Genomic DNA, 27,919 nt, shown 5'->3' on the forward strand with positions numbered 1-27,919 from the left:
ATACTTTTTGTCACACCGTATTTGCGCAGCGGTCTTACAAGCGCACTTTTTTTGGGAAAAAAATCACTTTTTTTAATTAAAAAATAAGACAAAAATAAATTTGGCCCAATTTTTTTTATATATTGTGAAAGATAATGTTACGCCGAGTAAAATGATACCCAACATGTCACACTTAAAAAATTGCGCCCACTCGTGGCATGGCGTCAAACTTTTACCCTAAAAAATCTCGATAGGCGACGTTTAAAAAATTCTATAGGTTGCATTTTTTGGGCTACAGAGTAGGTATAGGGCTAGAATTATTGCTCTCGCTCTAACGATCGCGGCGATACCTTACTTGTGTGGTTTGAACACTGTTTTTATATGCGGGCGCTACTCGCGTATGCTTCTGCGCGCGAGCTCGTCGGGACGGGGAGATTTAAAAAAACATTTTTTGGTTTTCTTATTTATTTTTATTGATTTTATAGCTGAAATCACGGCTCAGTGGAGGTCTGTGCAATTATTATCCGATTGGACAAGCACGAAAAATGTTCTCATACAATACCAGATTGTAGGATTTTTGCTTTAATCGGTACAGTTCTCATTCGAAAATACGATACTAATTAACTACTATTTTTTATTCTGTCATACGAGAATTTTCGTAACCTTAGTAAATTCTTTATGTTCGATATGCGATTAGCATGCTATAAAAAAGACACTCTGTTGTCCAATTTTTCAGATCATGTGAACGAGGCTTAAAGCGTTTGTTAACCTCCAAGAAAACGCCCTCCAGCTGTTGCGAAACTGCAAGTCCCATGAGGCATTGCAAGGCTGACAGTTACAAGCATGACTCCCATAGGCAGAGGCATGATAGGGCGCTTAGTTCTGCACAGTGGCTTCTCCAGCTTTCATATTTAGGGGGGGCACATGGGGGACAGGGACAAAAGTAGGGGGGCCAACTATAAAATGCAATTATATATATATATATATATATATATATATATATATATATATATATATATATATATATATATATAATCTATCCTGGGGCCCTTTACTACGATCCCACTATGGGCCCTTTCACACGTTCTGCAGTGAGCTCCCTTCCTACTATACTGGGGCCCCCCAGGGTGGCAGAAAACAAGAGATATATGTCACCAGCACACCAAGAAAATATAAGGGTCCAAAGCAGTGGGAGAACTATCAGTGTTGCAAAGGTTGTCTTGCCACCGGGCCCTGGTGTTCTGCCACAGTGGGGATCCCCAGCTGTCCTGTCCCTGCTATTTACAGCGCTGGTCTGGCGTCTGTCTCCTTGGCAGCGGCGGCAGTCTATTAGGACCTAGTGCTGGTGACATTATGGGTGCATGCAGGGGAAGGCTGGCACTATTGGTTATAGAGAGCTGAGCCCCCAGCTGGTCACCTAGCAGCAGTAATGCTGTATAACCTTCTCTGTTGACATGCTGATCGGCATGTGATCCAGGTGATGCTCCCAGTCAGATCTAATAAACACAGTATTTATTAGCATCAAGAGTACAACCACATAAATATAATCAACCGTATGATCAGCAGCCATGTGGGCTCTATGCCTGTAAAGTGCGGGCAATATGCCTGTAAAGTGTGGGCTTTGATCAATAAAATCTCTGATATTTATGACTAGGATTTGACTAAGAGCATCACCTGGATTGCATCCCGATCAGCATGTCAGAGAAGGGTCCACTGCTGCTAAGCAACCTGCAGGGAGCTCAACTGTCTACAACCAATAGAGATGGGCTCGGGTGTGTTTGAAATCCCACATGCCCGATCACGCCAGGAAGCCGACACTCCACAGTGCTAATCAATGTATGGGCTGCCTATGAGCTAAGACCAGCCATAGACAGTTTAAATCTCAGCTGGTTCAGCAGAAACTGGCTGAGATTTGAACCATTAATGAGCAGATTCTCTTATAATTATCACTAGTGGTTACTGTATAGTCACTGGTGATAATCACTGTTTGTCGGGAGAATATAATTGCTGGGCAGGAGGAATATTCCCGTCACCACTGTCTGTTGATGGGGGAATCATGCAAGTTTCTTTCCTGCAATCTGTGGATGCAGGAAAGAAATTTGCACCGTATATTACATGCCTAACTGAAAGTGAAAGTAAATTGTGAATGTTTTGAAAGAACAGGAGAGGGGGAGGGAGACAAATGGGGGGGAGAGAAGGGATGGAGATAATGTAGTTCAGTGATTACAGTGTACTGCAGTCTGCAGTGCACACACTTAAACACAGCCCAGGCTAGAATATCTGGTTGTGTGAGCGCTCGCATTATGCAGTGTCGGCGAGCACAGGGAGGAGGAGGAATCCCCTGAAGAGCTGACTGGGGACGCTCTCCCTCTCGGGGAGCAAAATACAAAAATTGCAAAAAAAAAAAAACAATTTTTTTTGGGGGGGGGCACATGGTGGGGCACAGCATGATGTTGGGGGGGTCTGCCCCCCCCTAGGGACGCCTCTGGTTCTGCAACAGCTGGAGGGCCACAGGTTGAGCACCCATGCTTTAAAGCATGTTATACAGAGCTTGTGCTGTGTCATTTGGAATATCTGTCTGATCCTGCCAGTTTCTGCCCACCTCTTGTAAACTGACCAAGGTATATTATGGCTGCTGAGAACAGACACCATGGTCCTTTTACGTGCCTCAGTCACCCACAGCTCTGCTCTCTACTCTCCCCTGTCCTCCCCCCCCCCTCCTCCCTGCCTGTCAGCTCAGCTGACAGTGCCTGTCCCTCCCCTCCTGCTGCTAAAACACCATTTTACAGTTCGGTCCATATATATTTGCACCTACAGCCCAATCAGCTAGAGAGGGGACCACCAGTTGACCCCAAGATCTAGCAATAACAGACAGGGCAGCCATCAGAAAATAGCAAATTAAGCTCTTTTTTGATTTGCCTGTAGCATCCCGGTAGCATAGATAGAACCGTTAAGCGGCTTTCATTGGGATATTTGTCTCCTATAAGTTTGTCATGGAGATGGAGAATCTTATCCCAAAAGGGGGTGACACGTGGGCACGTCCTCCAAATGTGTGTCATTGTGCCCCGGGCCTGCAAGAGACAAAAACAAATCTTTATTTTCTTTAGAATATGAAGTTTGGTTTTAACACTGACTACCTCTATACGAGCAGCCCTTCATAGCTTCCACCTCACACAGATTTGGTCGCTGCTCCTTATTGGATGAAAGAAATATTGAGGCAATGGCTGTTTAGGCTTTTGGTAGACCTTGCCTCAGGACAGAAGTATGTACTTTTAGGGGAAAGAGTTATGGCCAGTGGTCTCCAAACTGAGGCCCAGGGGCCGGATGTGGTCCCTTGCTTGCTTTTATCTGGCCCTTCGGGCACTATCCTCCCAACTGTTAGTCACAATGGGTCATAGTTTCTACCACCGATATCAATGATGGGGCATTATTTCTCCTACTGACACCAACGATGGTAAACCATTCCACCCACTGACACAAGTGATAAGCTGCTATTCCCCCCCCCCCCCCCACTGGCACCAATGATAGTGCACTATACCTCCCAATGATGGGGCACTATTCCTCCCCCTAATACCAAAGATAGAGCATTGTTTACTCCCACTGACACCAGGTATTTTTCTACTCGCACTGCCCACAGTGTGCCCCCCCTAAAGTTTGAAGGACAGTAAACTGGCCCTTTGTTTATAAAGTTTGGAGACCCCTGTTCTAGGAGGACAAGCAGTAGTGGTCTTTTTTGAACTTTAGGTCCTCTTTAAAGAGGAAGTTAACCATCTCGTCCAAAAAACAACAACCTGCAAGACAAAGGCCCTCGTTTGCCTCCTCCGCCGCCGCCATGATACCTGGAGTGACTTCCGGGTATCGCTGCTTCAGCGCTGTGACTGGCTGGACCACTGATGACGTCACTCCTGCGCATGTCGCCACTAACAACATGATCGCTGTTAGAAGCGGCACGCTCAGTGGCTCAGTGCGCCCGATGCCTACGGCGCATGCGTCGTAGACATCGGTGCCGCTATTTTTTGCAAATATCTCCTAAACCCTTTTGGGGGATATTTCTTGCACCTACAGGTAAGCCTTAATCTAGGCTTACCTGTAGGTTAAAGTGGTTGTAAAGGGTTTTCAACCACTTTAAGCATTTGGGTTAGTGTAAGTGTTTGAAATTCGGGCAGGTAAGGTTAAGCACTAGGGATAATGTAGCTTAGAGGTCAGGAATGTTCGGCTTCTTTCGGCTACGAGTGACGCGATGGATGCGACCGTCGGAAGCCTCTCGGAAGACTGTCAATCAAGAAGGAACGCCCGCTCCCGAAGACCCATACCCGGAAGCGACGGAAGAAGATGCATCTCGAAAACGGGTAAGTACTGCTCATATTTTAATACAAATAGCCGATTCCCCTAGACCGAACGAGCAGGAATCTAAGGGGAGAAAAAAAAAAATTTAATAAATGGGTGAACTCCCGCTTTAAGGACTCGGCATATTTTAACCTGCTTTTTGGTGCAGAAAAACCTGCCGTACAAGCTCCAGAAACTAATGGATCAGTAAACTTCTTTTAATTGAAGATTTCTACATGGACCGGTCTCCCAACCCTGCAGGCAATGCACATCTCTGCAAAACCATTCCATGCCTAAAACTGATCTGTACATTTCATTCACTTTCATTAGTAACATGAAAATTCTTGCCTCTCAGAGATCGGATATTGACCTGCCAAAAAAAAAAAAAATCAATTAGGTCTAAAAATCTCTCAGCCTATTGCGATAAAAAAACATGTGCGGTCTGAAATGGAAAGCGGTTTGTGTATATTATTGACTCATTAGTAAGTCCTGAAGAGTGATAAGACAGTGAAGGGAAGACAGACAGATATAAGTGTGTTCTTTACTAGTGTAATCCTCTAAGTCATCTGACCATCTGTGCTGTGTCTGGCATTTATCTGTATAACTTCTAATCTCTCTCGGCTTTCATGAAAGATTCCATTGTGAAGGGTCTACCTTTTATAAGCTGGCCTAGTTTTATATTAATATGTCATGTCCCTAAGTCAAGTTCAGATTTGCAGTCAGGCAGTTTTGGTATATATGTACATAGAGATGTGAATAAATTCCTTGGGCTACTTCATCGACCCTATTTTATACTCTAATGCCGTGTACACACGATCGGACATTCCGACATCAATATCGTGGATTTTTTTCCGACGGATTGTTCACTCAAACTTATGTTGCATACACACGGTCACACAAATGTTGTTGGAAATTCCGAACGTCAAGAACGCAGTCACGTACAACACTACGACGAGCTGAGAAAAATGAAGTTCGGTGATCCCAAGTGCTGCGTCAAATTCATTCCGAGCATGCATAGGATTTTTGTGTGTTGGAATTGGCTACAGACGATTGGAACTTCTGACAAGAACTTTTGTTGTCGGAAAAATTGAGAACCAGCTCTCAAACATTTGTTGTCGGAAATTCCGACAGCAAATGTCCGATGGAGCATACACACGGTCGGATTTTCCGACAACAAGCTCACGTCGAACATTTGTTGTTGGAAATTCTGACCATGTGTACGCACTATAAAGCTGGCTTTACACCTGTAGATTTTCGATCGAACATTAGCCCTCGTTTAAAATGGTAGGTCAAATCACATGACAAGTCGCAGCCTGTTGTCGGAAATGGCATTGTTCAAATCGGAGCTGTGTCCATTTGAAAAAGTATGTTGGAGTATGAGGGATGAATGTGAGGCAATTATAACCCTACAAAGGTACCATCCCGTATAAAACAATTACTGAATGAGAAGAAAAATGGGGTAGGGCTTTACATGTACCTTGCAGGGTCTAATAAATACACATACCAAATAGGCTTAAAAAATAAACAAAACTTTTTTTAACAAGAGACATAAACAAAACTTTTTAATTTCCATATACAAATGGTTAGCTTTTTAAAAAGTTGAATACAACTGGTTAAAACCTCAGTTACTGTAAGTCTATCCAGGGTGTGCTGGTCCTGGCTGAAGAGTTGAGAAAACTTGCCTACGCATTTCGTAGGGAGTCCCGCTTCATCAGAGCCTTAGATTGGAGCACAAATTTGTACATATATTGTGTAGTTTTTGTCAGCTGGTCCAGTAGAGGAGAAGCCTGGGGAGCCTGTGGGGATTAACTCTGTGTCACCCTCCCTCCCCAAAGAGAAAACGGACTCCTTTAAATTATCAAAAGGGGCCAGAACTGGATCAAAAGCATGTCCCAAGTTACAAAAGGCAAAATTGAAGAGTGAATCAAGCCACATCTAAGCCTTTGCTTATCCTTGCAGCATGGATGGAACCAAGAATCTATAAACGGCTTACTGAGTTTGCATACTTCCTCCATCTTCAAATGAATGACCAGCCACTGTGTCGTGTTCCTTTTTTTTTTTTTTTACATCTGTGTCCCATTGCAGAGATTTTCCTTAACTTCCTATCCCATAATTTGCAGGAATTTCCTCTCACTTTCTGTTTGGTTAAGAGAACTCCTTGGGGACACCCTGGCCACTAGTACTAGTGTCCCCATTGGAAGATTTACCCTCTATTACCTATCCAGGGATCCCACAATATCCTTACCCGAGCCAATTCTTCAATCGCCTTTTGGGTGCAGGTGCCAGCATCTCTAGTAAGAAAACAGGAAGTGAAGCCCTGCAGCTTTAGGCCTCTTTCACACGGAGTGGATCCGTAATTGATCCGATCCGTGTGTGTCCGTCGGCTCAGCGGGGATCCCCGCTGAGCTGTCGGCGGACAGGGCGGTCCCCGCACACAGTGCAGAGACCGCCCTGTCTCTCCTCTGCTCTCCCCTATGGGGAATCGGATGAATATGGACCGTGTGTCCGTATTCATCCGATCTGTTCCGCCGGACAGAAGAAAAATAGGGTTTTCTTCCGTCCGCGAAAGCGTATCTTTGCGGACGCGGATGGTTGCGGACGTTAGCGGATGCATCATCCGCTAACGTCTGCAATCCCATAGGGAACATCCGTTCCCTAACGGGAACCGTTCGTTCGTATACATAGGACGCTGTGCCTGTGAATGGTTCCATATCAAGGGTCCCAGGAGACCAAGCAAGGGACCAAACTCTTGGCTCAGTTCACTGTTTTTGTGTATACTTTGTAGTAACATACGAACATTGGGGTTCTGTCTAGAAATGTCCAGGTGGAACTGCGCATTGGAAGCCCCAGAACAGCTGAGTTTATGATCAACTGTTGTCTGGCGCTGCCGAGGCATGTTCATGTAGCTGAGGGGCGGCTACTTACATGAAGGGGGTAGATATTTAAATGATGGGCAGTGCTGGGGGCGGAATTTTTATCACTGGCCAAACAAAGCTGCAAAGGAAATCTTTATCTACTATTCTTTCTGGACGCTTGCGGGCGTGTTTAGTCAATTGAAGGGCGGCTTTTTCTATTTTAGATAAATAAAGATTTATTTTGCAGTTTTGTTTGGCTATCGATAAATTCTGCCCCCGCCCATCATTTAAATATCTGTCCCCTTTATGTACCTGTCGGCCCCTCACATACATGAATGTGCCTTGGCAACGCGCGTCAACTCAGCTCCATGTGGCGCATGCACAGTTTCAACCGGGCAGTATTCGATAGCCAGGCACTTCTCAACAGAACGCCGGGACCTTTTTCAAAGTCGTTGCAGTAATATGAATAATTTGATTGCCAAAAAGAAGAATATTTGTTTTGTTTTCAATCTTTTTCCAGGAAACGACTTATGTGCTTGTTTTTATATTCCTATGGATATTCAGTTTTGTTGATAAGCCAAAAAAGCTTATGTGAGAGTAAAAAGAATAGATATTGAGGCCGTTGAGTTAAATATAATGACTGTCGCTGTGCTTCCTCCACCTGGATGGTCTGGTGACTGGACTGATTCTGTGCATTCTTTTCACACAAGGATGTAGAGAGGAAGGAGAGGGTTTCTGTGACCTGGCGGCACACTGTGAATATATCATGATATTGTGAAAAAGAAGAGGAAGCAATTAAACCACTCGCTTGGTCGAAAGATTTTCTAAGCAAGGGAAGGAAGTTCATAATGGATGCTTCATGGAATTTCCGCAGCTGATGTTTTATCGGTTTAAAAGCTAAACAGCTTTTGTGCCTCTTCTGTTGCAAAGCATTGCTACTATAACTAAGCCCCACCCCTGAGGAGCCTCCCTGCTGCTGTACACATTTGTAACAAATAAGGACACACACAGAAATTTGACCGTTTTGCTGTTTTCAAAATCAGGGAGCTAATTCGAATGATTAAAGTGGTTCTAAAGCCTTATGGGTTTTTTACCTTAAAGCGATTGTAAAGGTTACTTTTTTTTTTTTTATAACAAACATGTCATACTTGCCTCCACTGTGCAGTTCGTTTTGCACAGAGTGGCCCCGAACATGACTTCTGGGACCCTCGGCAGCTCTTGCGGCTCCTCCCCTGCCTCCTGGGAGAAGCGCTCTCCCTGGGGGGGGTTACCTTGCAGGCGTGCTTTCGAGTCCAGCATTCCGCATCCATAGCCGCCGAATGTATGATTGGGGGGGGGGGCCCTGACGCCATGGCCCCCGGCACCAGCATCATTGGATTTGATTGACAGCAGCGGGAGCCAATGGCTGTGCTGCTATAAATCCAATCAAGAGCCGGGCCCCATGAAGAGAGGGACAGCGTATCCGCGCCAAGCAAAATCCGGGGCTCAGGTAAGTAAAACGGGGCGGCTGGAGGGTCAGTGACTGCCATAGGATGCATTTAAAGTTATTGTAAAGGTTTGTTTTAAAAAAATAAGTAAATAAACAAACCTATTATACTTTCCACCCCTGTGCAGTTGGTTTTGCACAGAGCAGCCTGGATCCTCCTCTTCTCGGGTCTCTTTGCTGCTCCTGGCCCCTCCCTCCTATCGCGTGCCCCCTCAGCCAGCAGCTCTCTATGGGGGCACCTGAGCAGAGTCAGAGCTCTGTTTATCCATTCAGACATGGAGCCCCTACCCGGCCCCGCCCTCTCTCTCCCCTGATTTGGCTGACTGAAGTTGACTGCGACGGGAGCCAATGGCTCTACTGCCGTGTTTCAGCCAATCGGGAAAGTGTCCCGGATAGAATGCATTAAGATAAAACACCTTGTGCCTTTACAACTCCTTTAATGCATTAAGGTAAAAAAAACTTGTGTGTCAGATTCCCCCTTCACCCTCTTATACTTACCTAAGCCCCATCGCAATCCAGCGCTGTGCAAGAGAGCTGCGGCTCTCCTGGGCAGATTGATGGCATAAGGAGCCGTTGGCACCTGCTCCTGTCATTCAACTCCAGTAACGAGGGAGCGGTAGGGCAGGGCCGAGTCCCACTGTCTGTGTCAATGGATGCAGCAGTGGGTCTTGGAAGCGAACTAACCTGTGTAAGAAAGAGAGACAATGGCTGGGAGTGGTGACATCACCCATTAGCTCCCATGCCCCAGCCATTGTCGGCACTCCCTCCTCTCCCCTGCAGCCTCCGCTGGCTGACAGAGCCGAATCGCATAACTGGACCCAAGTGGCCTAAAAATAAGTATATACATCTTTTTGAAAAAAAGGTTAGTCAGGTGCTATGAAGGGGGAAGGAGCTTTTTATTAAGGGTAGGTTTTGCATGGAATTCAACTTTATTTTATATTAAGAATTCTTTCTGTATTATTTTTTTCTAGCTGTCATCTCCTATAAGGAATCATTTTGTTATTAAATAGTTGGTGGGTATGGTGTGAGCAAGAAGCAGAGGTGATCAGTAGAAGGAATTCACAAATAAATCTCTGTAAATTATAGAGATCATGTTGAAGAAGTTCTCGCTACTGTCTCTTAGAAAACCCTTATGTGGCCAAGTCTGCCAAGATCAGTCTTTTAAAAAAAAAGAAAAGAAAGGATATTGATCAGTTTCTACAGGGTCAGGCAGTGACAAAGCTCTTGTTTTTCCTGTTCTAGCAGTTATATGAGCAGCTCCAGAAAGACTAGTGTGACCACATTTCCAAACTGCCATTCAGGGACATGCCCCCTCTCTCACCTTCCCCCCAAAAAAGATGAGGGGGGTGGGGGAAATGTAGGCTCGGGGTTGATGGGGAATTAGGCAGCGGGCTCTTTGTCAGTGAAATGTGCCGCTTGCCACCAGATGCAGTGCCGCTTGCCACCAGATGCAGTGCTGCTTGCCACCCATAGTCTGCCACCAGATGCAGTGTTGCTGTCACTCCCTATGCATGAGCCACGTGCATTGAATGGAATCACTATCTGGAGAGTGAAGATCACACCAGTCCCTGCTGCTGGGTGCCAGAGAAGAAGGAGGTGCTGAGGTGGGTGGGGACAGCAGCGCTGCACTAGGCACAGGCCTCACTGTCTGACAGTAAATTGTCACTGGTTGCAAGACGCCAGGCAGCGCCTGTCATTGGTGGCTGGTGCTCAAAATTTTTGGGGGGCGCAAACGAATGAAAAAAACAATTGCAGCCTCACTGTGCCCATTAAATGCAGCCACTGTGCCCATCAAATGCAGCAAATGTGCCCATAAAATGCAGCCACTGTGCCATGCCATCAAACGCAGCCACTGTGCCATGCCATCAAACGCAGCCACTGTGCCCATCAATTGTCGCCACTGTGCCCATCAATTGTCACCACTGTGCCCATCAATTGTCACCACTGTGCCCATCAATTGTCACCACTGTGCCCCAGTAATTATCGCCACTGTGCCCCAATAATTATCGCCACTGTGCCCTGTAAAATGCTGCCCCCCCCCCACCCGGCACGGCACTTACCTTTCTGGGGTCGGCCATCCTCCTTCCATGGTCCCTCGATGTCTTCTCCCGCCCTCGATGACGCTTCAGCCAGTCAGGTTACCGGTGAACCTGATTGGCTGAGACGCCTGCCAGTCTTATCCAAGGAACGCCCCCCCGTGCATCCCTTGGATAAGTGTTTGGAAGCCAATCACAGCCTGAGGGCTGTACTCAGAAAGCCTATCACAGCCAACCAGCTGCCGTTATTTAGATGCCCGGCACTCGCCAGGGGGCCGGCCATCTGAATAGTCAGCAGCAATACATAGATTCATGCAATGCATGAATCTGTATTGTATCAGTGGCGGTGTGGAAGCGAGAAGGGGCGGCGCTGCAGCGCCCTCTATGGATGCACCGCCACTGGTGCCTGCCCTAGCAACCAGTTCTGGAAATGTAGTTACTAGTTAGTAGGGGTGGCTGTGTCCTCTATTTTGTTCCGGAACACTGTATTGTCCCAGAATGAAGGTGCCCGGGCCCAGGACAGACAAGTCATTTGCGGGACAGTCCCGGCAATCCGGGACACGTGGGCACCCTACTATAGACTACATGTGGTCCAAAAGCGTGTTCGTATGTATCTCCCTGGCAAAGTTTAAATCTGTAGGTAGCTGTATACTTTTTTGACATCTTTGCTTTGACAGTGGAATTATGGGACTCTTTTACTTTTACAACAAAGTTTGTTAAAATCCCTGTAATGTACATTGATCACCCAGAGGGGTGTGTGTGTGTTTTGTGTGTGTTTTTTTTTTCTTAACAAAAGTGGACTTTTTAGCTGCATCTAATAATAATAATAATTATTATTATTATGATTTTTTTTTGGGACTTGGAAATCCATTGCACCCTTGATCTGCTGATGATCATGAGTGAATTGACACGGTCCTGCAGACTGTCTGTAGCAGTTTGGTCGTACCTCCGATACAGGCAGACAGTTAAACTCTGACGGGAAGCTCAATGAACTACTAGAGAGATCCACTGCGCCCTGATAGTTGATAACTACAAGCCACCATATGCAGAGGCAAAGTTTTCCCATTCACGGAGCCCTGCATATGTGAGCCTGAACCAAACCTAAAAACTCATTTTTTTTTCTTAAGCAGAAAAGCTGTTGAAAGAGCCATGGGAGTGGTTCTGCGCTTGTTCAGAGCCGGCTGCAAGTGGTACTCATGAATATTCATATGTAGTACTTTATATTTTGTACCACAATATCTGTCTTCCTCTTTCTGACAGATCTGGTTGCCTGGCTGCCTTTTGACTTCATTAGTCTTTGGTTTTGCTGCCTTGGAACTGGTATGCAGGACACAGGGGGGGGGGGGCAGAGATAAATGATGTCTGTGAAGCTTCTTGGTTATCCCGGTCATGGTATAGCTAGTAGTAGTTGGTCACATTCTAATGGACTTAATTTGTAATGTTGAAGATTTCTCTTCTCAATGCCGATTCACAGATGTTAATTCCTCAGTCTACGTGGACAAAGGATGGGTGAGAGTTTTTGACACCATCTGTCATCCGCATATTAAGGCAGCGGTCCCCAACTTTTTTGTCACAGGGGACCGGCTGCGTGGAACAAAATTGTGCCAGGACTAGAGGTAGACCGATATGGGTTCTTCTCTGGCCGATGCCGATATTTAGAAATCTGGGCGGCCGATGGCCGATATATGATGCCGATTTTTGCGGCCGATATTTTAGGCCGATTTTTATTTTTTATTGGTGGCACTGGCTCGTGGCACTGGATGGCACTAATTGGCACTGGAAGGAAGATGGCACTAGCAGAAGGCACTTATTGGCACTGGCAGGTTGCACTGGATGGCACTGAAAGATGGTACTAGCAGGTGGCACTGATTGGCAGATGGCACTGGCAGGTGGCCATAGTTAGCACTGGTTGGAATTGGCAGGTGGCACTTATGGCTTTAGTTGGCACTGGTAGGTGGCACTGGATCGCACTGGCAGGTGGCACTGGATGGAAGGTGGCATTTACTGGCACTGGATGGTGCCACTGGTATTGGCATTGGCGGATGGCACTGGGTGGAAGGTGGCACTAATTGGCACTGGCAGGTGGCATTGGCGGATGGCACTGATGGAAGGTGGCACTGGCACTGATGGAAGGTGGCACTAATTGGCACTGGTATTGGCACTGGCAGGTGGCATTGGCGGATGGCACTGGATGGTGGCGCTGGTATTGTTACTGGCAGATGGCAAGTGGCACTGGTGCAAAAAAATGGTGTCACCCCCCCTCAGTACAGACCCCCTCTCCCTCCAGTATAGACACCCCCCCTGCCCCCCGTAGTACAGACACCAGAGCGGTGTGTGTCCCACGAGCACGGGCCCCACCTCCTCTGTGGGCGTACCAAGATGGCCGCGGCTCCGGAGCTAGGCCGAAGCCGCGGTCTTTCCTGATGCTGTGACCGCGGCTGCAATCCGCGGATTGCTGCCGCGGTCACAGCATCAGGAAAGGCCGCGGCTCCGGCCTAGCTCCGGAGCCGTGGCATCGCTAGCGGGAATTGTAAAATATCGGCCCGATTTGGATAAAAATCGGCCGATGCCGATTTCTCCAAAACGGCCAAATATCGGCCGATATATCGGCCTGCCGATATATTGGTCAACCTCTAGCCAGGACCCGTTCACACAAGGGGTTATGCTATTTTTCATGGGCAATTCGTCAGGGCAATGGCTGGTGTTAGTGATTCAATCATCACAGGACCATGGTTGATATGGTGTCAGGATGATTAAAGTGCATTATTTATATTATTACATGTAATATAAAATGAAATAGTTCAGCTCTTCATAATGTAGAATCAGTGGGAGCTCTAAGCGTGTCACTTGCCACGTCAACTGCCTTCAGATGCGGACTGTCAGGCCTCGTACACACGATAGGTTAACCAGAGGACAACGGTCTGATTGACCGTTTTCCTCGGTCCAAACCGATCGTGTGTGGGCCCCATAGGTTATTTAACCATAGGTTAAAAAAAAAGTCAACTTGCTTTAAAATTAACCGATGGATTCCTAACCGATGGAAAAAAAACGATCGTTAGTAGGCACGTCCATCAGTTAAAAACCCACGCATGCTCAGAATCAAGTCGACGCATGCTTGGAAGCATTGAACTTTGTTTTTTTCAGCACGTCGTTGTGTTTTACGTCACCGCGTTCTGACCCGATCGTTTTTTTAACTGATGGTGTGTACGCACGACGGACCATCAGTCAGCTTCATAGGTTAACCTATGACAACGGTCCTTCAGACCGTTGTCCTCTGGTTAACCTATCGTGTGTACGAAGCCTAACTGCATTGCTGGCAGCACTGGTCCATTGAGCACAGAGGCAGGCCTCGGTGCAGTGGTGGGTTCCTAGTAAGGGCGGGCGGTGAGAGATGATGTCATCTCTCTGCTACCCGCCACCCCTTTCGACATTGAAACAGCCCGGCTGTGAGGGCGGAACAACGGTCGCACGGTGTACCTGCATCGGTCCTTGGGTTGGGGACCCCCGGATAAAGGGGTCTGTGCTACCTGTGTGGATATAATCCAGGGGGTATCTTCCAGACACTTTTTGGAAATGAAAAGAAGCTTTGAAACATCTTCAATGTTACAGAAAAAGTCCAGTTAGTCTCCGTTCACACTAGCCCGACTCCAAAATTGCGTGACTTTCAGTGCAACTTTGGAGTCCGTCTTTGATACGACTTTGATGTGACTTTTTACACTGTGGCATTGAAGTTGTATCAAGGTCAGAGCAAAGTAGTTCAGGAAACTTTTTTCTAAAGTCAAACAGACTAGGAAAACTATGTCTCATCAGTGTGAACTGCACCTTAAATGTGACCAGAGATAAGTTAAGTCTTTCTCCTAATGATTGTTCTTGGTATGGTATATGGGGCCATAAGGTATTGGAGGCAAGGCTACCCAGTCTTTCTATGCTTCAACAAAGGACTGAATGTGAATGCCCCCAAACATAATTTTTATATATATATTATAGAAAAAAAAAACACAGCGTTTAAAAAAACGCTGCGCAAATACCCTACCTGCCTTTTTATTCTCTACTGTCTCTAGGGTCTCTGTTAATTTAATTTTTTATATATAAACAGAGACCCTAGAGAATAAAAAGGCAGTCGTTTTTATGTGACAGGGTATTTGCGCAGCGATTTTTGAAATGCTGTGTTTGTTTGTTTTTTAATACACTTGAGGCTGGTTTCACACTGAAGCATGGAGCGGCTCACAGCAGGGGTTCGGTGCGTCCCTGTTCACCGTTTTAGGTCCGAATTTTGGTCTGAATTCGGACCTGAAACAGACCAGAAGATTCACAGGATTCACAGACTACAAATACTGCAGCTGCTGACTTTTAATTTTAGGACACTTACCTTTCCTGGAGTCCAGCACCGTTCGCAGCAGAGGACGAGCGATCGCTCCTCACTCTGCTGCTCCCCCCGCCATCCTCGGTGAGGGAACCAGGAAGTAAAGCGCTCCGGCTTCACTGCCCGGTTCCCTATGGCGCATGCGCAAGTTGCGCTTCGCCTGCTGATTGGCTCCCGCTGTGTACTGGGAGCTGAGTGTTCCCAGCACACAACAAGGGGGGGGGGAGGTGACGCAATGCCCGCAGTCTGCCCGAGACTGTGTTGCCGGAAGTGGGTGCAAATACCTGTCTTTAGACAGGTATCTGCATCCCCCCTCCCCCTGAAAGGTGCCAAATGTGACACTGGAGGGGGGGAGGGTTCCGATCAGCGGGAGTTCCACTTTAGGGTGAAGCTCCGCTTTTAACTGGCTCCATAAAGAGCCAATCACAATCTCCTGACATGTGAATTGGATGCGGGGAAAACACACATCCAATTCCCAGCTTTAATGTTAATGCAAAAAACACAACAGGTCCTGTGCGTCCTGTACGTCCAGGACATGACCGCGAGAGGAGCCGAGCCTGCCCGACTATACCCGAGTGTACTGCGCTCGGTATATGCCGGCGCAGTGGTTCAAACTCGGCGCGGGTATCGGCATATATCGCACACCCACGATTTTGCCCCGATATTCAGGGCAAAAAAGTGTGCGGTATACGCCGATAAATACGGTATATAAATTAATAAAAAAGTTACTCCCACACTTGCATTATTGTCGGTACAGCCCTTGTATTGTATTTTTGTTGCTGGGTTTAGATACAATTTAATCCATTAAACAGTACAAAGAGCAAACAAAACCAATTTGAGTGCCCTGTAGTCAGATCAATTAAGAGAAGGTTTCAGATGAGATACTGTGGTTTGCTCCACTTTGTACATTCACACTCTGTAATATTACAAAAGCCCAGTTGGGTTTAACCACCTTTTACGTTGTTTATTGTAATGCATAATGCAGAACTGTAAATGCAAAAACTACAAGCATTAAGAAAAAAAAATATCCATTGGCTGGTGTCCAGATTGTCAACTTTGTAAGTCTCATAATTCGAAATTGATGTTATTAAATACAAGCCATTCAATCATTTGATATGTGAATTCCTTTAGAATGTGTTGTGTAACTAAATATGCATACAACCCAACAGCCAGAGCTGATACCTAACGGCCCCCCAGGAAAGGGTTAAATGTCAGCTAAGTTGACATGTAATATGGGGATCAGCAGGTGGTCATAGATTCAGACAACGTATCTGGGAACAACGGTGTTTTGTATGAGGGACATTGGGGGTATTGTTCTGTCTCGTGGTTTCAGCATTCCATTGTCAGTTCTGTAACAATCTGTAAGTACGCCGATACTAAAAGTTAAGAACAATTCATCACTTTCTGTCCCGCTGCCAAGGAAAATGTCTAAGTTGGGCACCTGCCATGCAAGGAGCAGCAGCATCTCTCCATTCTTTCCTAGTGTAGCCAGACCAAGGTGTATGGAAAGGCCAAAGCAACCGGTGCATAGGGCAGTAATGGTACAGATGGGCCCATACCTTCCCCCTTGTTCTGTTATCACTTGTCTATCTAATGTCAGCTTGAAAAAAACAATATATTACCTTTTCATTACATGCATAATTCATGTGATGTTGTCTTCTTGAATTAAAGGAGTTGTAAAGGTTTGTTTTTTATTTTCTAAATAGGTTCCTTTAGGCTAGTGCATTGTTGGTTCACTTACCTTTTCCTTCGATTTCCCTTCTAAATGTTTTTCTCTTCCCTTCATGGACGGACACAGCAGCCTTTGACCTTAGGGTTATATCCGCTTCCTTACTCTCCTGGAAGGAAGGAGCATAACCCTACTGTCAAAGGATGCTGTGTCCGTCCATGAACTCAGAGAAATTGATTTTTTGGTGAGTACAAAAATCCTATTTTCTCTTCCGTTCATGGACGGACACAGCGCCCTTTGAGGCCTCGTACAGACGAGCGGACCTGTCCGATGAAAACGGTCCGCGGACCGTTTTCATCGGACATGTCCGCTAGCAGATATTGGTCTGATGGTTGTACACACCATCAAACCAAAATCCCCGTGGACAGACAGCGCGGTGACGCGGCGGCGACGATAACGCGGCAACGTGCGCGAACCCAGAAGTTCAATGCATGCGTCGAATCACTTCGACGCCATGCGCAGGTTCTTGGGCCAGCGGACATGTCCGGTGAGTCGTACTGACCGTCGGACATGTCCGACGGACAGGCTTCCAGCGGACATGTTTCTTAGCATGCTAAGAAACATTTGTCCGCTGGAAACCTGTCCGGTCGGCCCTACACACGACCGAACATGTCCGCGGAAACCAGTTTCAGCAGACATGTTCGGTCGTGTGTACGAGGCCTTACAGTAGGGTTATGTTCCTTCCAGGAGAGTAAGGAAGCGAATATAACCCTAAGGTCAAAGGCTGCTGTGTCCGTCCATGAACTCAGAGAAATGGATTTTACAGTGAGTACAAAAATCCTATTTTTTCTTTGTTTTCTTTGTCTGAATTTCTCACTTCCTGTTCCTCCTCAGTAAGCTGTTCTGGCTGACTAACCACCGCTCGGATGATGGTGGGAAGTTTTCTGAGGAGAAACAGGAAATGAGAAATTCAGACAAAGGAAAGAAAAAACATTTGAAGGGAAATCGAAGGAAAAGTAAGTGAACCAACAATGCATTGGCTTAAAAGGAACCTATTTAGAAAATAAAAAACGAACCTTTACAACCCCTTTTAATTATACAAGTGAATGATCACATATATCTCTGATCATAGTTGCTGGTGCAGTATAAGATGGCCATACACCTGTAAAATGTTGTTATAAAATTTTGTCATTTGCTTATTTAAGTGTTAAAGGGGCGATTTGGGGAGTGGCCTGACTTGCATTGGGGCTCAGGTATTATAAGCTTCTCCACTGGGGTTTATCTCACTTATTCTGGCCTTATGCCGCGTACACATGACCATTTTTAATGGTCTAGAAAAAACAAAGTTTTTTTTTCAACCCGATTCTTGTTAAGCCTGCCTTGCCTTCACACGATCGTGAACAAAAAAATGCTCGAGCAAAGCGCGGTGACGTACAACACGTATGACGGCACTATAAAGGGGAAGTACCATTCGGATAGCGCCACCCTGATTTTGTGTTAGTAAAAGTTTGGTGAGAGACGATTTGTGCTTTTCAGTCTGTTACACTGGATGAATGTGCTATCTCCATTACGAACGCTACTTTTACCAGAACATTTATAAATTTCTGTGCACAGATCCATCATTTTGTATTAATGGTTTCTATGTTTTTTTGTATGTACAAGTTACTTATTATGAGTTATGTGTACATGCCAAATTTAATAAATGTCATGCTGTTTACTATTCTTGAAGTTGCTTATGTGCCTTATTTAAAGTCACAAACCCTCCTTTAAGACCCTTTTCACACTGAGGCAGTTTTCAGACATTTTTGGTGCTAGAAATGGCGCCTTTAAAGCGACTGAAAACTGTCTCTCATGCCTCCCTAGTGTGAAAGCCCAAGTGTTTTTACGCTGGGGCGTGTGCTTGCGGGGGGAGTCCTGCAAGCAGAATCTTTGGGGCGGGGTGTCGAAGCGCTGTATACAGCACTCCTACACCACCCCTGCCCATTGGAATGAAACACTGCAACACGGGTGCTTTTAACCCTGTCTTCAGCCGCAAGTGGGGGTTAAAAGCGCCCTGCTAGCGGCCGAAAAGCACTGCTTAACCACTTAAGGACGACAAAATGTCAAAATGGTACGGCTGGGCACATGCACATACAGGTACATGCTGTGCTATTGTCCAGCCGTGGGTCGCGGGCGCGCGCTTGGTCCCCGGAGCTGAAGAACGGGGAGAGCCGTGTGTAAACACGGCTTCCCCGTTCTTCACTGCGGCGGCGTCATCGATCGTGTGATCCCTTTTATAGGAATACATAATCGATGATGTCACACCTACAGCCACACCCCCCTACAGTTGTAAACACACATGACCATACATAACCCCATCAGCGCCCCCTGTGGTTAACTCCCAAACTGAAACTGTCATTTTCACAATGAACAATGCATTTTAAATGCATTTTTTGCTGTGAAAATTACAATGGTCCCAAAAATGTGTCAAAATTGTCCGAAGTGTCTGCCATAATGTCGCAGTCACGAAAAAAATCGCTGATCGCCACCACTGCGAATGCGTGTTATGACTGGCCGGCAATCTTCTAGGACCTGTGACATTTCCCAGAAGATTGCAGGGAGGGGGGGGGGAGAGGTGAACTTATTTCTGGTGCCGCGGAGCCCTGGGAGGAAGTGGGGGCTGGATGCCTCCAAAAAAAGTGTATCTGCCCCCCCCCCCCAAAAAATGACATACCAAATTTGCCATGTCTGGGGGTCACGAGTACATACAGTGAAGTTTCATTTTTGGGTGGAACTCCGCTTTAAATGTGTAAGTAAATAAGCAATTGTTCTGTGTCTACAATAGAGAATGGTACCCTTGCTATACAATATGCATTGCAGTTAAATCAAATGTTGAAATGAACACGCCCTCTCATGCTGACCCTTCTTCCACATTACAATGAATGGTTTAATATATATGTCCTGTGATACTCATCTCACCTATAGAAATCACTGCTGTGTATTGTCCCATCACCCAGTGTATAGGCATCGGTCCCATAATGAGGCCTGGGGGGGGGGGGGGTGATCAGGCAGGGGTGGCCATTCATCCTGGTTGATGCTCCCCTCCAGCTGATGCAATCTGTATGCAGTGGATCACTTGACTGGCAAGCTGGAGCAATTGTCGCAGCACAAAAGTATCACAGTGCTTTATATTCTGTATTTACTATCCAAAGGGAACAACGTGGTGACTGTAATTTGGGTATGGGCCTGCTCTGAATGCCTGAGATCCTGTCTCCAGACCATTCATTTCAACAAAATGTCCTCATAAGATTATACGAACTTGTAACATTCATGTTTATCTGGAAAAAAAACGCCCTTGTGTAGGCATCCAAAAGCCCTGAAACTGCTGCTGGGCACCGCCATCTTGGATGTGATGTTGGCAGCCCCAGCAGACTCGGCTGTCACTCAAGTCGCACTCCAAAGTATTCCCCTTCATTCCTCCTCCAGTGGGTTATGTAGGCAGGGCAGAGAAGAGGAGCTGGGCCAGCACTGACAGTAATTAGACACTCCCAGAGGAGGAGGAGGCTATGTCCTGCAAGAAGCGAGGAGGCGGTGCTAGAGAATGGGCTTTGTTGTTGTAGTCTAATTCCTCGGCAAGGCACGTTGCAAGTGAATCATTTCTTTTTTATGGGAAGAATAAATTCTGCAAATAAGCATTTTAAATATTTGATTTTACTGTGCTCTTTCTTGCATTTTTCTTTTAAAAAGTTGGGAACAAGGGCCCAGATTCTCGTAGATGGGCGTAAAACTGCGGCGGCGTAACGTATGTCATTTACAAGTTTTACAGGCAAGTGCTTTATTCACAAAGAACTTGCCTGTAAAGTTGCGGCGGCGTAGCGTAAATCCCCCGGCGCAAGCCCGCCTAATTAAAATGAGCCGGGTAGGGGGCGTAGAGCATTTAAATTAGGCGCGTTCCCACGCCGAACGTACTGCGAATGCGCCGTCCCTAAAATTTACTGACGTGCATTGCGCTAAATGATGTCGCAAGGACGTCATTGGTTTCGACGTGAACGTAAATGGCGTAAATTTTACAATTTTGACGCAGGAACGACGGCCATACTTAACATTGGTTGCCCCTCATATAGCAGGGACAACTTTACGCCGCGCAAATATAACGTAAACGTCGTAACTTCACTGCGTCGACCGCGCGTACGTTCAGGAATTCGCGTAAAAAAATTGTATTTAAGATCCGACAGCGTAAGAGCCTTACGTCTGTCGGATCGAATGGATATCTATGCGTAACTGATTCTAGTCGCATAGATACGACGGCCCAGATTAGGACTTACGACGGCGTACAGAATCTGGGCCTAGGTATTTTTAAATCCGAGTCCGTCTGGTGGATCTGTAGTGAACACACCAATAGGCAGATTTCATAATTTTTTTTTTGGTGGAAGATCTGCCTGTCTGTGGGAAGTTGTTCTTATATTTGGTTTCTAGCATGTGATCAGTCAACCAAAATTTGGGTTTTTGAGATTCCTTCTATACCAGTGATGGTGAACCTTGGTGCCCCAGATGTTTTGGAACTACGTTTCCCATGATGCTCCACTACACTGCAGAGTCCATGAGCATCATGGGAAATGTAGTTCCAAAACATCTGAGGTGCCAAAGTTCGCCATCACTGGTCTATACCAGGATGGTGACATTTATCAATATGTGCCAGTAGCTTATCGTTCCGATCGCCATACACTAGTAGAATTTTGTTCAAAATTTTAAATTTTAAGAAATTTTGTTTGGATTTTCTTATTGTTGTTGGGATCGAATCAGCATTCGTTTTCTGCCGCAGTGCCATAAAAAAAAAATTGAAGTAGCGGGATATAACTTTTTTTCTCAAACTAATTAATTTCTAGCAGTGAATTTGGTTTCAAAACCGAATCTTAAAAGCAAACCAATTGTACTAAAAAATGTCATGCAACGCTCGTTCAAAAATCTGCAATTGTATGGCCAGCTTTAGCTCTGGTTCACACTGTTGCGACTTCTCATGCGACAAAGTCAAACTAAAAGTCAAAACTCAAGTCAATTTCAATTGGTGCTGCCTTAAAGTGGATGTAATCCCCCCAAAATTTTTTTTTATGTCACAATGTAGAGAATAAGATTTCCTATCATCTGTGCCCAGTCTTGCCACACAGAGTTAATCTAGCTCTGAGCAATCCTCTTTTATTGTTCATTGAAAACTAACAGACTTCCAGGTAAAACCTGTCTAAATAAAAAGTCCTTTCCTCTCTCCTTGCTTTGAGTGACAGGTTATTTACATATCTAGCTTGGACATGTTTATCATATGTTATGTTATGTTTATCATAATATGAGGTGATCCAGAGTATAAAAAGTGAGAAATCCACCCCTCCCCCACATAACACATCCTGGTAATATACAATGAGCTGTGAATCACCTCATATTATGATAAACATAACATAACATATGATAAGCATGTCCAAGCTAGATATGTAAATAACTTGTCACTCAAAGCAAGGAGAGAGGAAAGGAATTTTTATTTAGACGGGGTTTTATCTGGAAGTCTGTTAATTTTCACTGAACAATAAAAGAGGATTGCTCAGAGCTGGATTAACTCTGTGTGGCAAGACTGGGCACAGATGATAAGAAATCCTATACTCTACATTGTGACATAAAAAAAAAAATGTTGGGTTACATCCACTTTAATTGTTGCAACTCAAAATAGTTCCTGCACTGCTTTTCTGCATCCACTATGCAACATGAGTGCCATATAGATAGATTCAGAGAGAGTTAGGCCGGCATATCCGTAGATAAGCCGACCTAACTCAGAATCTGCGCCGACCTATGTTTAAGTGTATTCTCAAACAGAGATACGCTTAAACATATCTAAGATACGACGGCTTGCGCCGTCCTATCTTAGGTTGCAATATTGAGGCTGGCCGCTAGGTGGCGCTTCCATTGCGGTCGGCGTAGAATATGTAAATTAGTAGATACGCCGATTCACGAACGTACGCCCGGCCGACGCAGTACTTTTACGCCGTTTACAAAAGAGATAGGCCGCCTAAAGTTAAAGCTGGGCCCTAGGTGGCGTAGCCAATGTTAAGTATGGCCGCCTTTCGCGCGTCGAAATAAGAAATTTTTACGTCGTTTGCGTAAGTCGTCCGTGAATAGGGATTTACGTCCACGTCGAAATCAATAGGCCCGTGCGGCGTACTTAGCCGCAATGCACACTGGGAAATGTAGGCGCTCGGCGCATGCGCAGTTAAAAAAAAACGTCAGGTCAAGTCCCATTAACATAAAACACGCCCCCTTAGAGAAATTTGAATTAGTCGCCCTTACGCCCACCCGCTTTAGGCTACGCCGCCGTAACTTAGCAGGCAAGTACATTGTGAATCATGTACTTGCCTCGCTAACTTACGGCGGCGTAGCTTAAATGCCTTAAGCTACGCCGCCTTAAAGTTGCGGCAATGTATGTGAATCTACCTAATAGACTGCAATGTTAAAATCGCCAAAAAAGTAATTTTTTGTCCTATCTTTGCAACTTTGGCTGCAACTTCAGAGGGTTTTGCAAGTTCAAAAATATGTGTCTCACTCTGTGTTATGATTTGCCAAAGTTGTAAAACATGAAAGTTGGGGGTTTCACTGATGCCCCTTTTTTTTATCGGTGAGTACGAGTACCGATACTTGTGCTCAAAAACCGAATACAATACCTTTTTGTGGTGTGATTTGAGCTCATACAAAATGAATAGGCTCAAATCGCACTGCAAAGAATCGCATGTGATTTAAACAGGAATGCGGTGCCCTTAGGTCTAGTTCACACCTAATGCAGTTTCCGTTTGATCCATTTCGGCAGTGCATTTTAACCGCTTAAGGACCGCCTCCTGCACATATACGTCGGCAGAAAAAGGCACGGCTGGGCACAAGCACGTACAGGTACGTCCTCTTTAAGTGCCCAGCCGTGGGTCGCGGGCGCGCGCCTGCGACCCGGTTCGAAGCTCCCTGACCGTGACCGCGGGACCTGCGGACCCGATCGCTGCTGGAGTCCCGTGATCGGTCCCCGGAGCTGAAGAACGGGGAGAGCTGTGTATAAACACAGCTTCCCCGTTCTTCACTGCGGCGCCGTCATTGATCGCGTGTTCCCTTTTATAGGGAAACACAATCAATGATGTCACACGTCCAGCGCCGCCCCCCTACAGTTAGAAACACAAATGAGGTCATACATAACCCATTCAGCGCCCCCTTGTGGTTAACTCCCAAACTACAATTGTCATTTTCACAGTAAACAATGCATTTTTAATGCATTTTTTGCTGTGAAAATTACCATGGTCCCAAAAATGTGTCAAAATTGTCCGATGTGTCCGCCATAATGTCGCAGTCACGAAAAAAATCGCTGATCGCCGCCATTAGTAGTAAAAAAAATATTTTTTATAAAAATGCAATAAAACTATCCTCTATTTTGTAAACGCTAAAATTTTTGCACAAACCAATCGATAAACGCTTATTGCGATTTTTTTTTACCAAAAATAGGTAGAAGAATACCTATCGGCCTAAACTGAGGAAAAAATATTTTTTTATATATTTTTGGGGGATATTTATTATAGCAAAAAGTAAAATTGTCGCTCTGTTTTTGTTTATAGCGCAAAAAATAAAAACCGCAGAGGTGATCAAATACCACCAAAAGAAAGCTATATTTGTGGGAAAAAAAAGGAACGTCAATTTTGTTTGGGAGCCACGTCGCCACGTGTGAACCGAGCCTTATTGTCCAAATTGCATGCGGTGTCCCCCACAGCTCACTGTATGAACCTAGGCTGAAGTCACGATGACCAGCCTGAGTTCACACATGGGGAAGTGGGGGAAACTGCATGCTATTGGGACAGGAATCGCACCGCATTCCTGTTCAAGGCACATGCAATTCTTTGCAGTGCGATTTGAGCCCATTAATTTTGTATGGGCTCAAATCGCACTGCAAAGGTATCATGAGAATGAGTATCGACTTCGGTGCAACCCTAATGAAAGTCACAAGCAAGTTGCAATGCTAAGTTGCATGACTTTGGGGTTGCAGCAGTGTGAACTAAGCCCTACTCTGTTCAAGAATTTGTAAAAAAAAATAAAAAAACCTAAGACACAGCAGATACAATAATTACAACGGAAATAGAAATTGCTGCATAGATCACCTTTTTTTCTGTTTTACATAAAGGGTGAACTGTAGACTCGTGGAATGTTGTGTCCATATGTAGAGAACCGGGGCTGGCATAGAGGAAGGAGATTGATAAATACCATTCCCAGAACTGACCTCATCATAAAAGTGGAGGGACCCTCTTAGCATTATTTTGCACATATAATCTCTGCCATCGCCGCTCTGCACATTTTCTGAATTCCTGAATATGGAATCTAGCGAGGTAATGAACCTGAGAAAACACCAAGGTTGTACATTTTAAATAGACCTAAAAAAAGCTTTGCTCTTTGATGCGCACGTGTCCCGAAATGTGCTGACTTGTGCAGGTCATCGCTTCACACACAGCGGATTGGTGTATCCGTTCTTCTTATCAAACTTCAGCTTCATCTGCAGATCAGTGATGGATGTAGGTCAGGGGTCTCCAAACTTTCCACCACAGGGGTCACATTGTATATTTTACAAATGATCATGGGGCAAAGATCCCCATCAGGGCTCCCCCTGGCATCAGAGTCTGCCTTAGGAGCCCCCCTCCCTTGCATGAGTCTGCCTTAGGAGCCCCCTCCCTTGCATGAGTCTGCCTTAGGAGCCCCCTCCCCTGCACCAGAGTCTGCCTTAGGAGCTCCCCTCCCTTGCACCAGAGTCTGCCTTAGGAGCTCCCCTCCCTTGCACCAGAGTCTGCCTTAGGAGCCCCCCCCCCTTGCATCAGAGTCTGCCTTAGGAGCCCCCCTCCCTTGCATCAGAGTCTGCCTTAGGAGCCCCCCTCCCTTGCATCAGAGTCTGCCTTAGGAGCCCCCCCCCCTTGCATCAGAGTCTGCCTTAGGAGCCCCCCCTCCCTTGCATCAGAGTCTGCCTTAGGAGCCCCCCTCCTTGCACCAGAGTCTTCCTTAGTAGGCCCCCCCCTTGCATCAGAGTCTGCCTTAGTAGGCCCCCCCCTTGCATCAGAGTCTGCCTTAGTAGGCCCCTCCCTTGCATCAGAGTCTGCCTTAGGAGGCCCCCCCTTGCATCAGAGTCTGCCTTAGGAGGCCCCTCCCTTGCATGAGTCTGCCTTAGGAGCCCCCTCCCCTGCACCAGAGTCTGCCTTAGGAGCTCCCCTCCCTTGCACCAGAGTCTGCCTTAGGAGCTCCCCTCCCTTGCACCAGAGTCTGCCTTAGGAGCCCCCCTCCCTTGCATCAGAGTCTGCCTTAGGAGCCCCCCTCCCTTGCATCAGAGTCTGCCTTAGGAGCCCCCCTCCCTTGCATCAGAGTCTGCCTTAGGAGCCCCCCTCCCTTGCATCAGAGTCTGCCTTAGGAGCCCCCCCTCCCTTGCATCAGAGTCTGCCTTAGGAGCCCCCCTCCTTGCACCAGAGTCTTCCTTAGTAGGCCCCCCCCTTGCATCAGAGTCTGCCTTAGGAGGCCCCCCCCTTGCATCAGAGTCTGCCTTAGTAGGCCCCTCCCTTGCATCAGAGTCTGCCTTAGGAGGCCCCCCCTTGCATCAGAGTCTGCCTTAGGAGGCCCCCCCTTGCATCAGAGTCTGCCTTAGGAGGCCCCCCCTTGCATCAGAGTCTGCCTTAGGAGGCCCCCCCTTGCATCAGAGTCTGCCTTAGGAGGCCCCCCCTTGCATCAGAGTCTGCCTTAGGAGGCCCCCCCTTGCATCAGAGTCTGCCTTAGGAGGCCCCCCCTTGCATCAGAGTCTGCCTTAGGAGGCCCCCCCTTGCATCAGAGTCTGCCTTAGGAGGCCCCCCCTTGCATCAGTCTGCCTTAGGAGGCCCCCCCTTGCATCAGAGTCTGCCTTAGGAGGCCCCCCCTGCATCAGAGTCTACCTTAGGAGGCCCCCCCTTGCATCAGAGTCTGCCTTAGGAGCCCTCCCTTGCATCAGAGTCTGCCTTAGGAGCCCTCCCTTGCATCAGAGTCTGCCTTAGGAGCCCTCCCTTGCATCAGAGTCTGCCTTAGGAGCCCTCCCTTGCATCAGAGTCTGCCTTAGGAGCCCTCCCTTGCATCAGAGTCTGCCTTAGGAGCCCTCCCTTGCATCAGAGTCTGCCTTAGGAGCCCTCCCTTGCATCAGAGTCTGCCTTAGGAGCCCTCCCTTGCATCAGAGTCTGCCTTAGGAGCCCTCCCTTGCATCAGAGTCTGCCTTAGGAGCCCTCCCTTGCATCAGAGTCTGCCTTAGGAGCCCTCCCTTGCATCAGAGTCTGCCTTAGGAGCCCTCCCTTGCATCAGAGTCTGCCTTAGGAGCCCTCCCTTGCATCAGAGTCTGCCTTAGGAGCCCTCCCTTGCATCAGAGTCTGCCTTAGGAGCCCTCCCTTGCATCAGAGTCTGCCTTAGGAGCCCCCCTTACATCAGAGTCTGCCTTAGGAGCCCCCCTTACATCAGGCTTCCCATCAGAGCCCTCCCTCCATTAAATCAGAAGTGGAGACCAAAGGCGGCCTCTGCTTATCTTGACCCTTAGTGCACATTGAGGATATGCCACTGGCCCTCGCTGTGGGCTGGATGTGGCGTGGGGGGGGGGGTGTTACACTCCTGGTGGCTGTGTAGCCGCTTGATTGCTTTCACACATTCCTGCCAGAGCTATATTCTCCTCCCCCCCCTCCCCCACCATGTGCCACCACCATGTTTCCTAGGCTCCATGTGCCCATTGGCAGACCTGGGACCAGAATGGCGGGTGCAGATCAGAAATATCTGTTCCTACTAGTGACTGGACTGCTAGTATAAAACGTTGCCTCCAGGTCCTGGTGTCATTTCTTTTATTTTTCCAGCCAGTGTCTTCTCCCCCCACACTGCAGGTTCTGGGGTCCTGACATCATCAAGACCGATGCAGGGTCCATAGCGCCTAGAGACATTTCTCCGATGGAGCATGGGGAAGTTGACCATCAGGTTAGTAAAAGTCCTTTTACTCTCCCCCTAGAATAAGCCTGAGAATAGAGAGCAGTTCGCCGAGAATACGTGATCAGTTAACCCTTGCAGTGCTGGCACAGTCTCACCGCATAGGAAGAATTTTCGGAAATTCCCAGAGGGGAGCTTTAAGATCTGTTTTTCTCCAATAAAGGTTATCAGCTGTCTCTCTAGATTCAGATTCCTATTAGTCTG

The 27,919-nt window shown here is 46.8% G+C and overlaps 1 protein-coding gene across 3 annotated transcripts in view; it reads left to right on the forward strand.

Annotated features, from left to right (window-relative positions):
- DDAH1 (dimethylarginine dimethylaminohydrolase 1) overlaps positions 1–27,919 on the forward strand; it is a 241,853-nt gene that overhangs the window by 119,506 nt on the left and 94,428 nt on the right. Inside the window, exon 1 of one of the 3 annotated variants that reach the window (XM_040360559.1) lies at positions 27,665–27,706. The exons of the other annotated variants lie outside the window; for them this stretch is intronic. Coding sequence (XP_040216493.1) covers positions 27,680–27,706 — 27 coding nt within the window. The 5' untranslated portion in view covers positions 27,665–27,679. Of the gene's footprint in view, positions 1–27,664; positions 27,707–27,919 lie in introns of those variants that run through there. 3 annotated transcript variants of the gene reach the window in all.

The sequence above is a fragment of the Rana temporaria genome, chromosome 7 (genome assembly GCF_905171775.1).
Source record: "Rana temporaria chromosome 7, aRanTem1.1, whole genome shotgun sequence".
In the NCBI taxonomy this organism is placed as follows: Eukaryota; Metazoa; Chordata; class Amphibia; order Anura; family Ranidae; genus Rana; species Rana temporaria.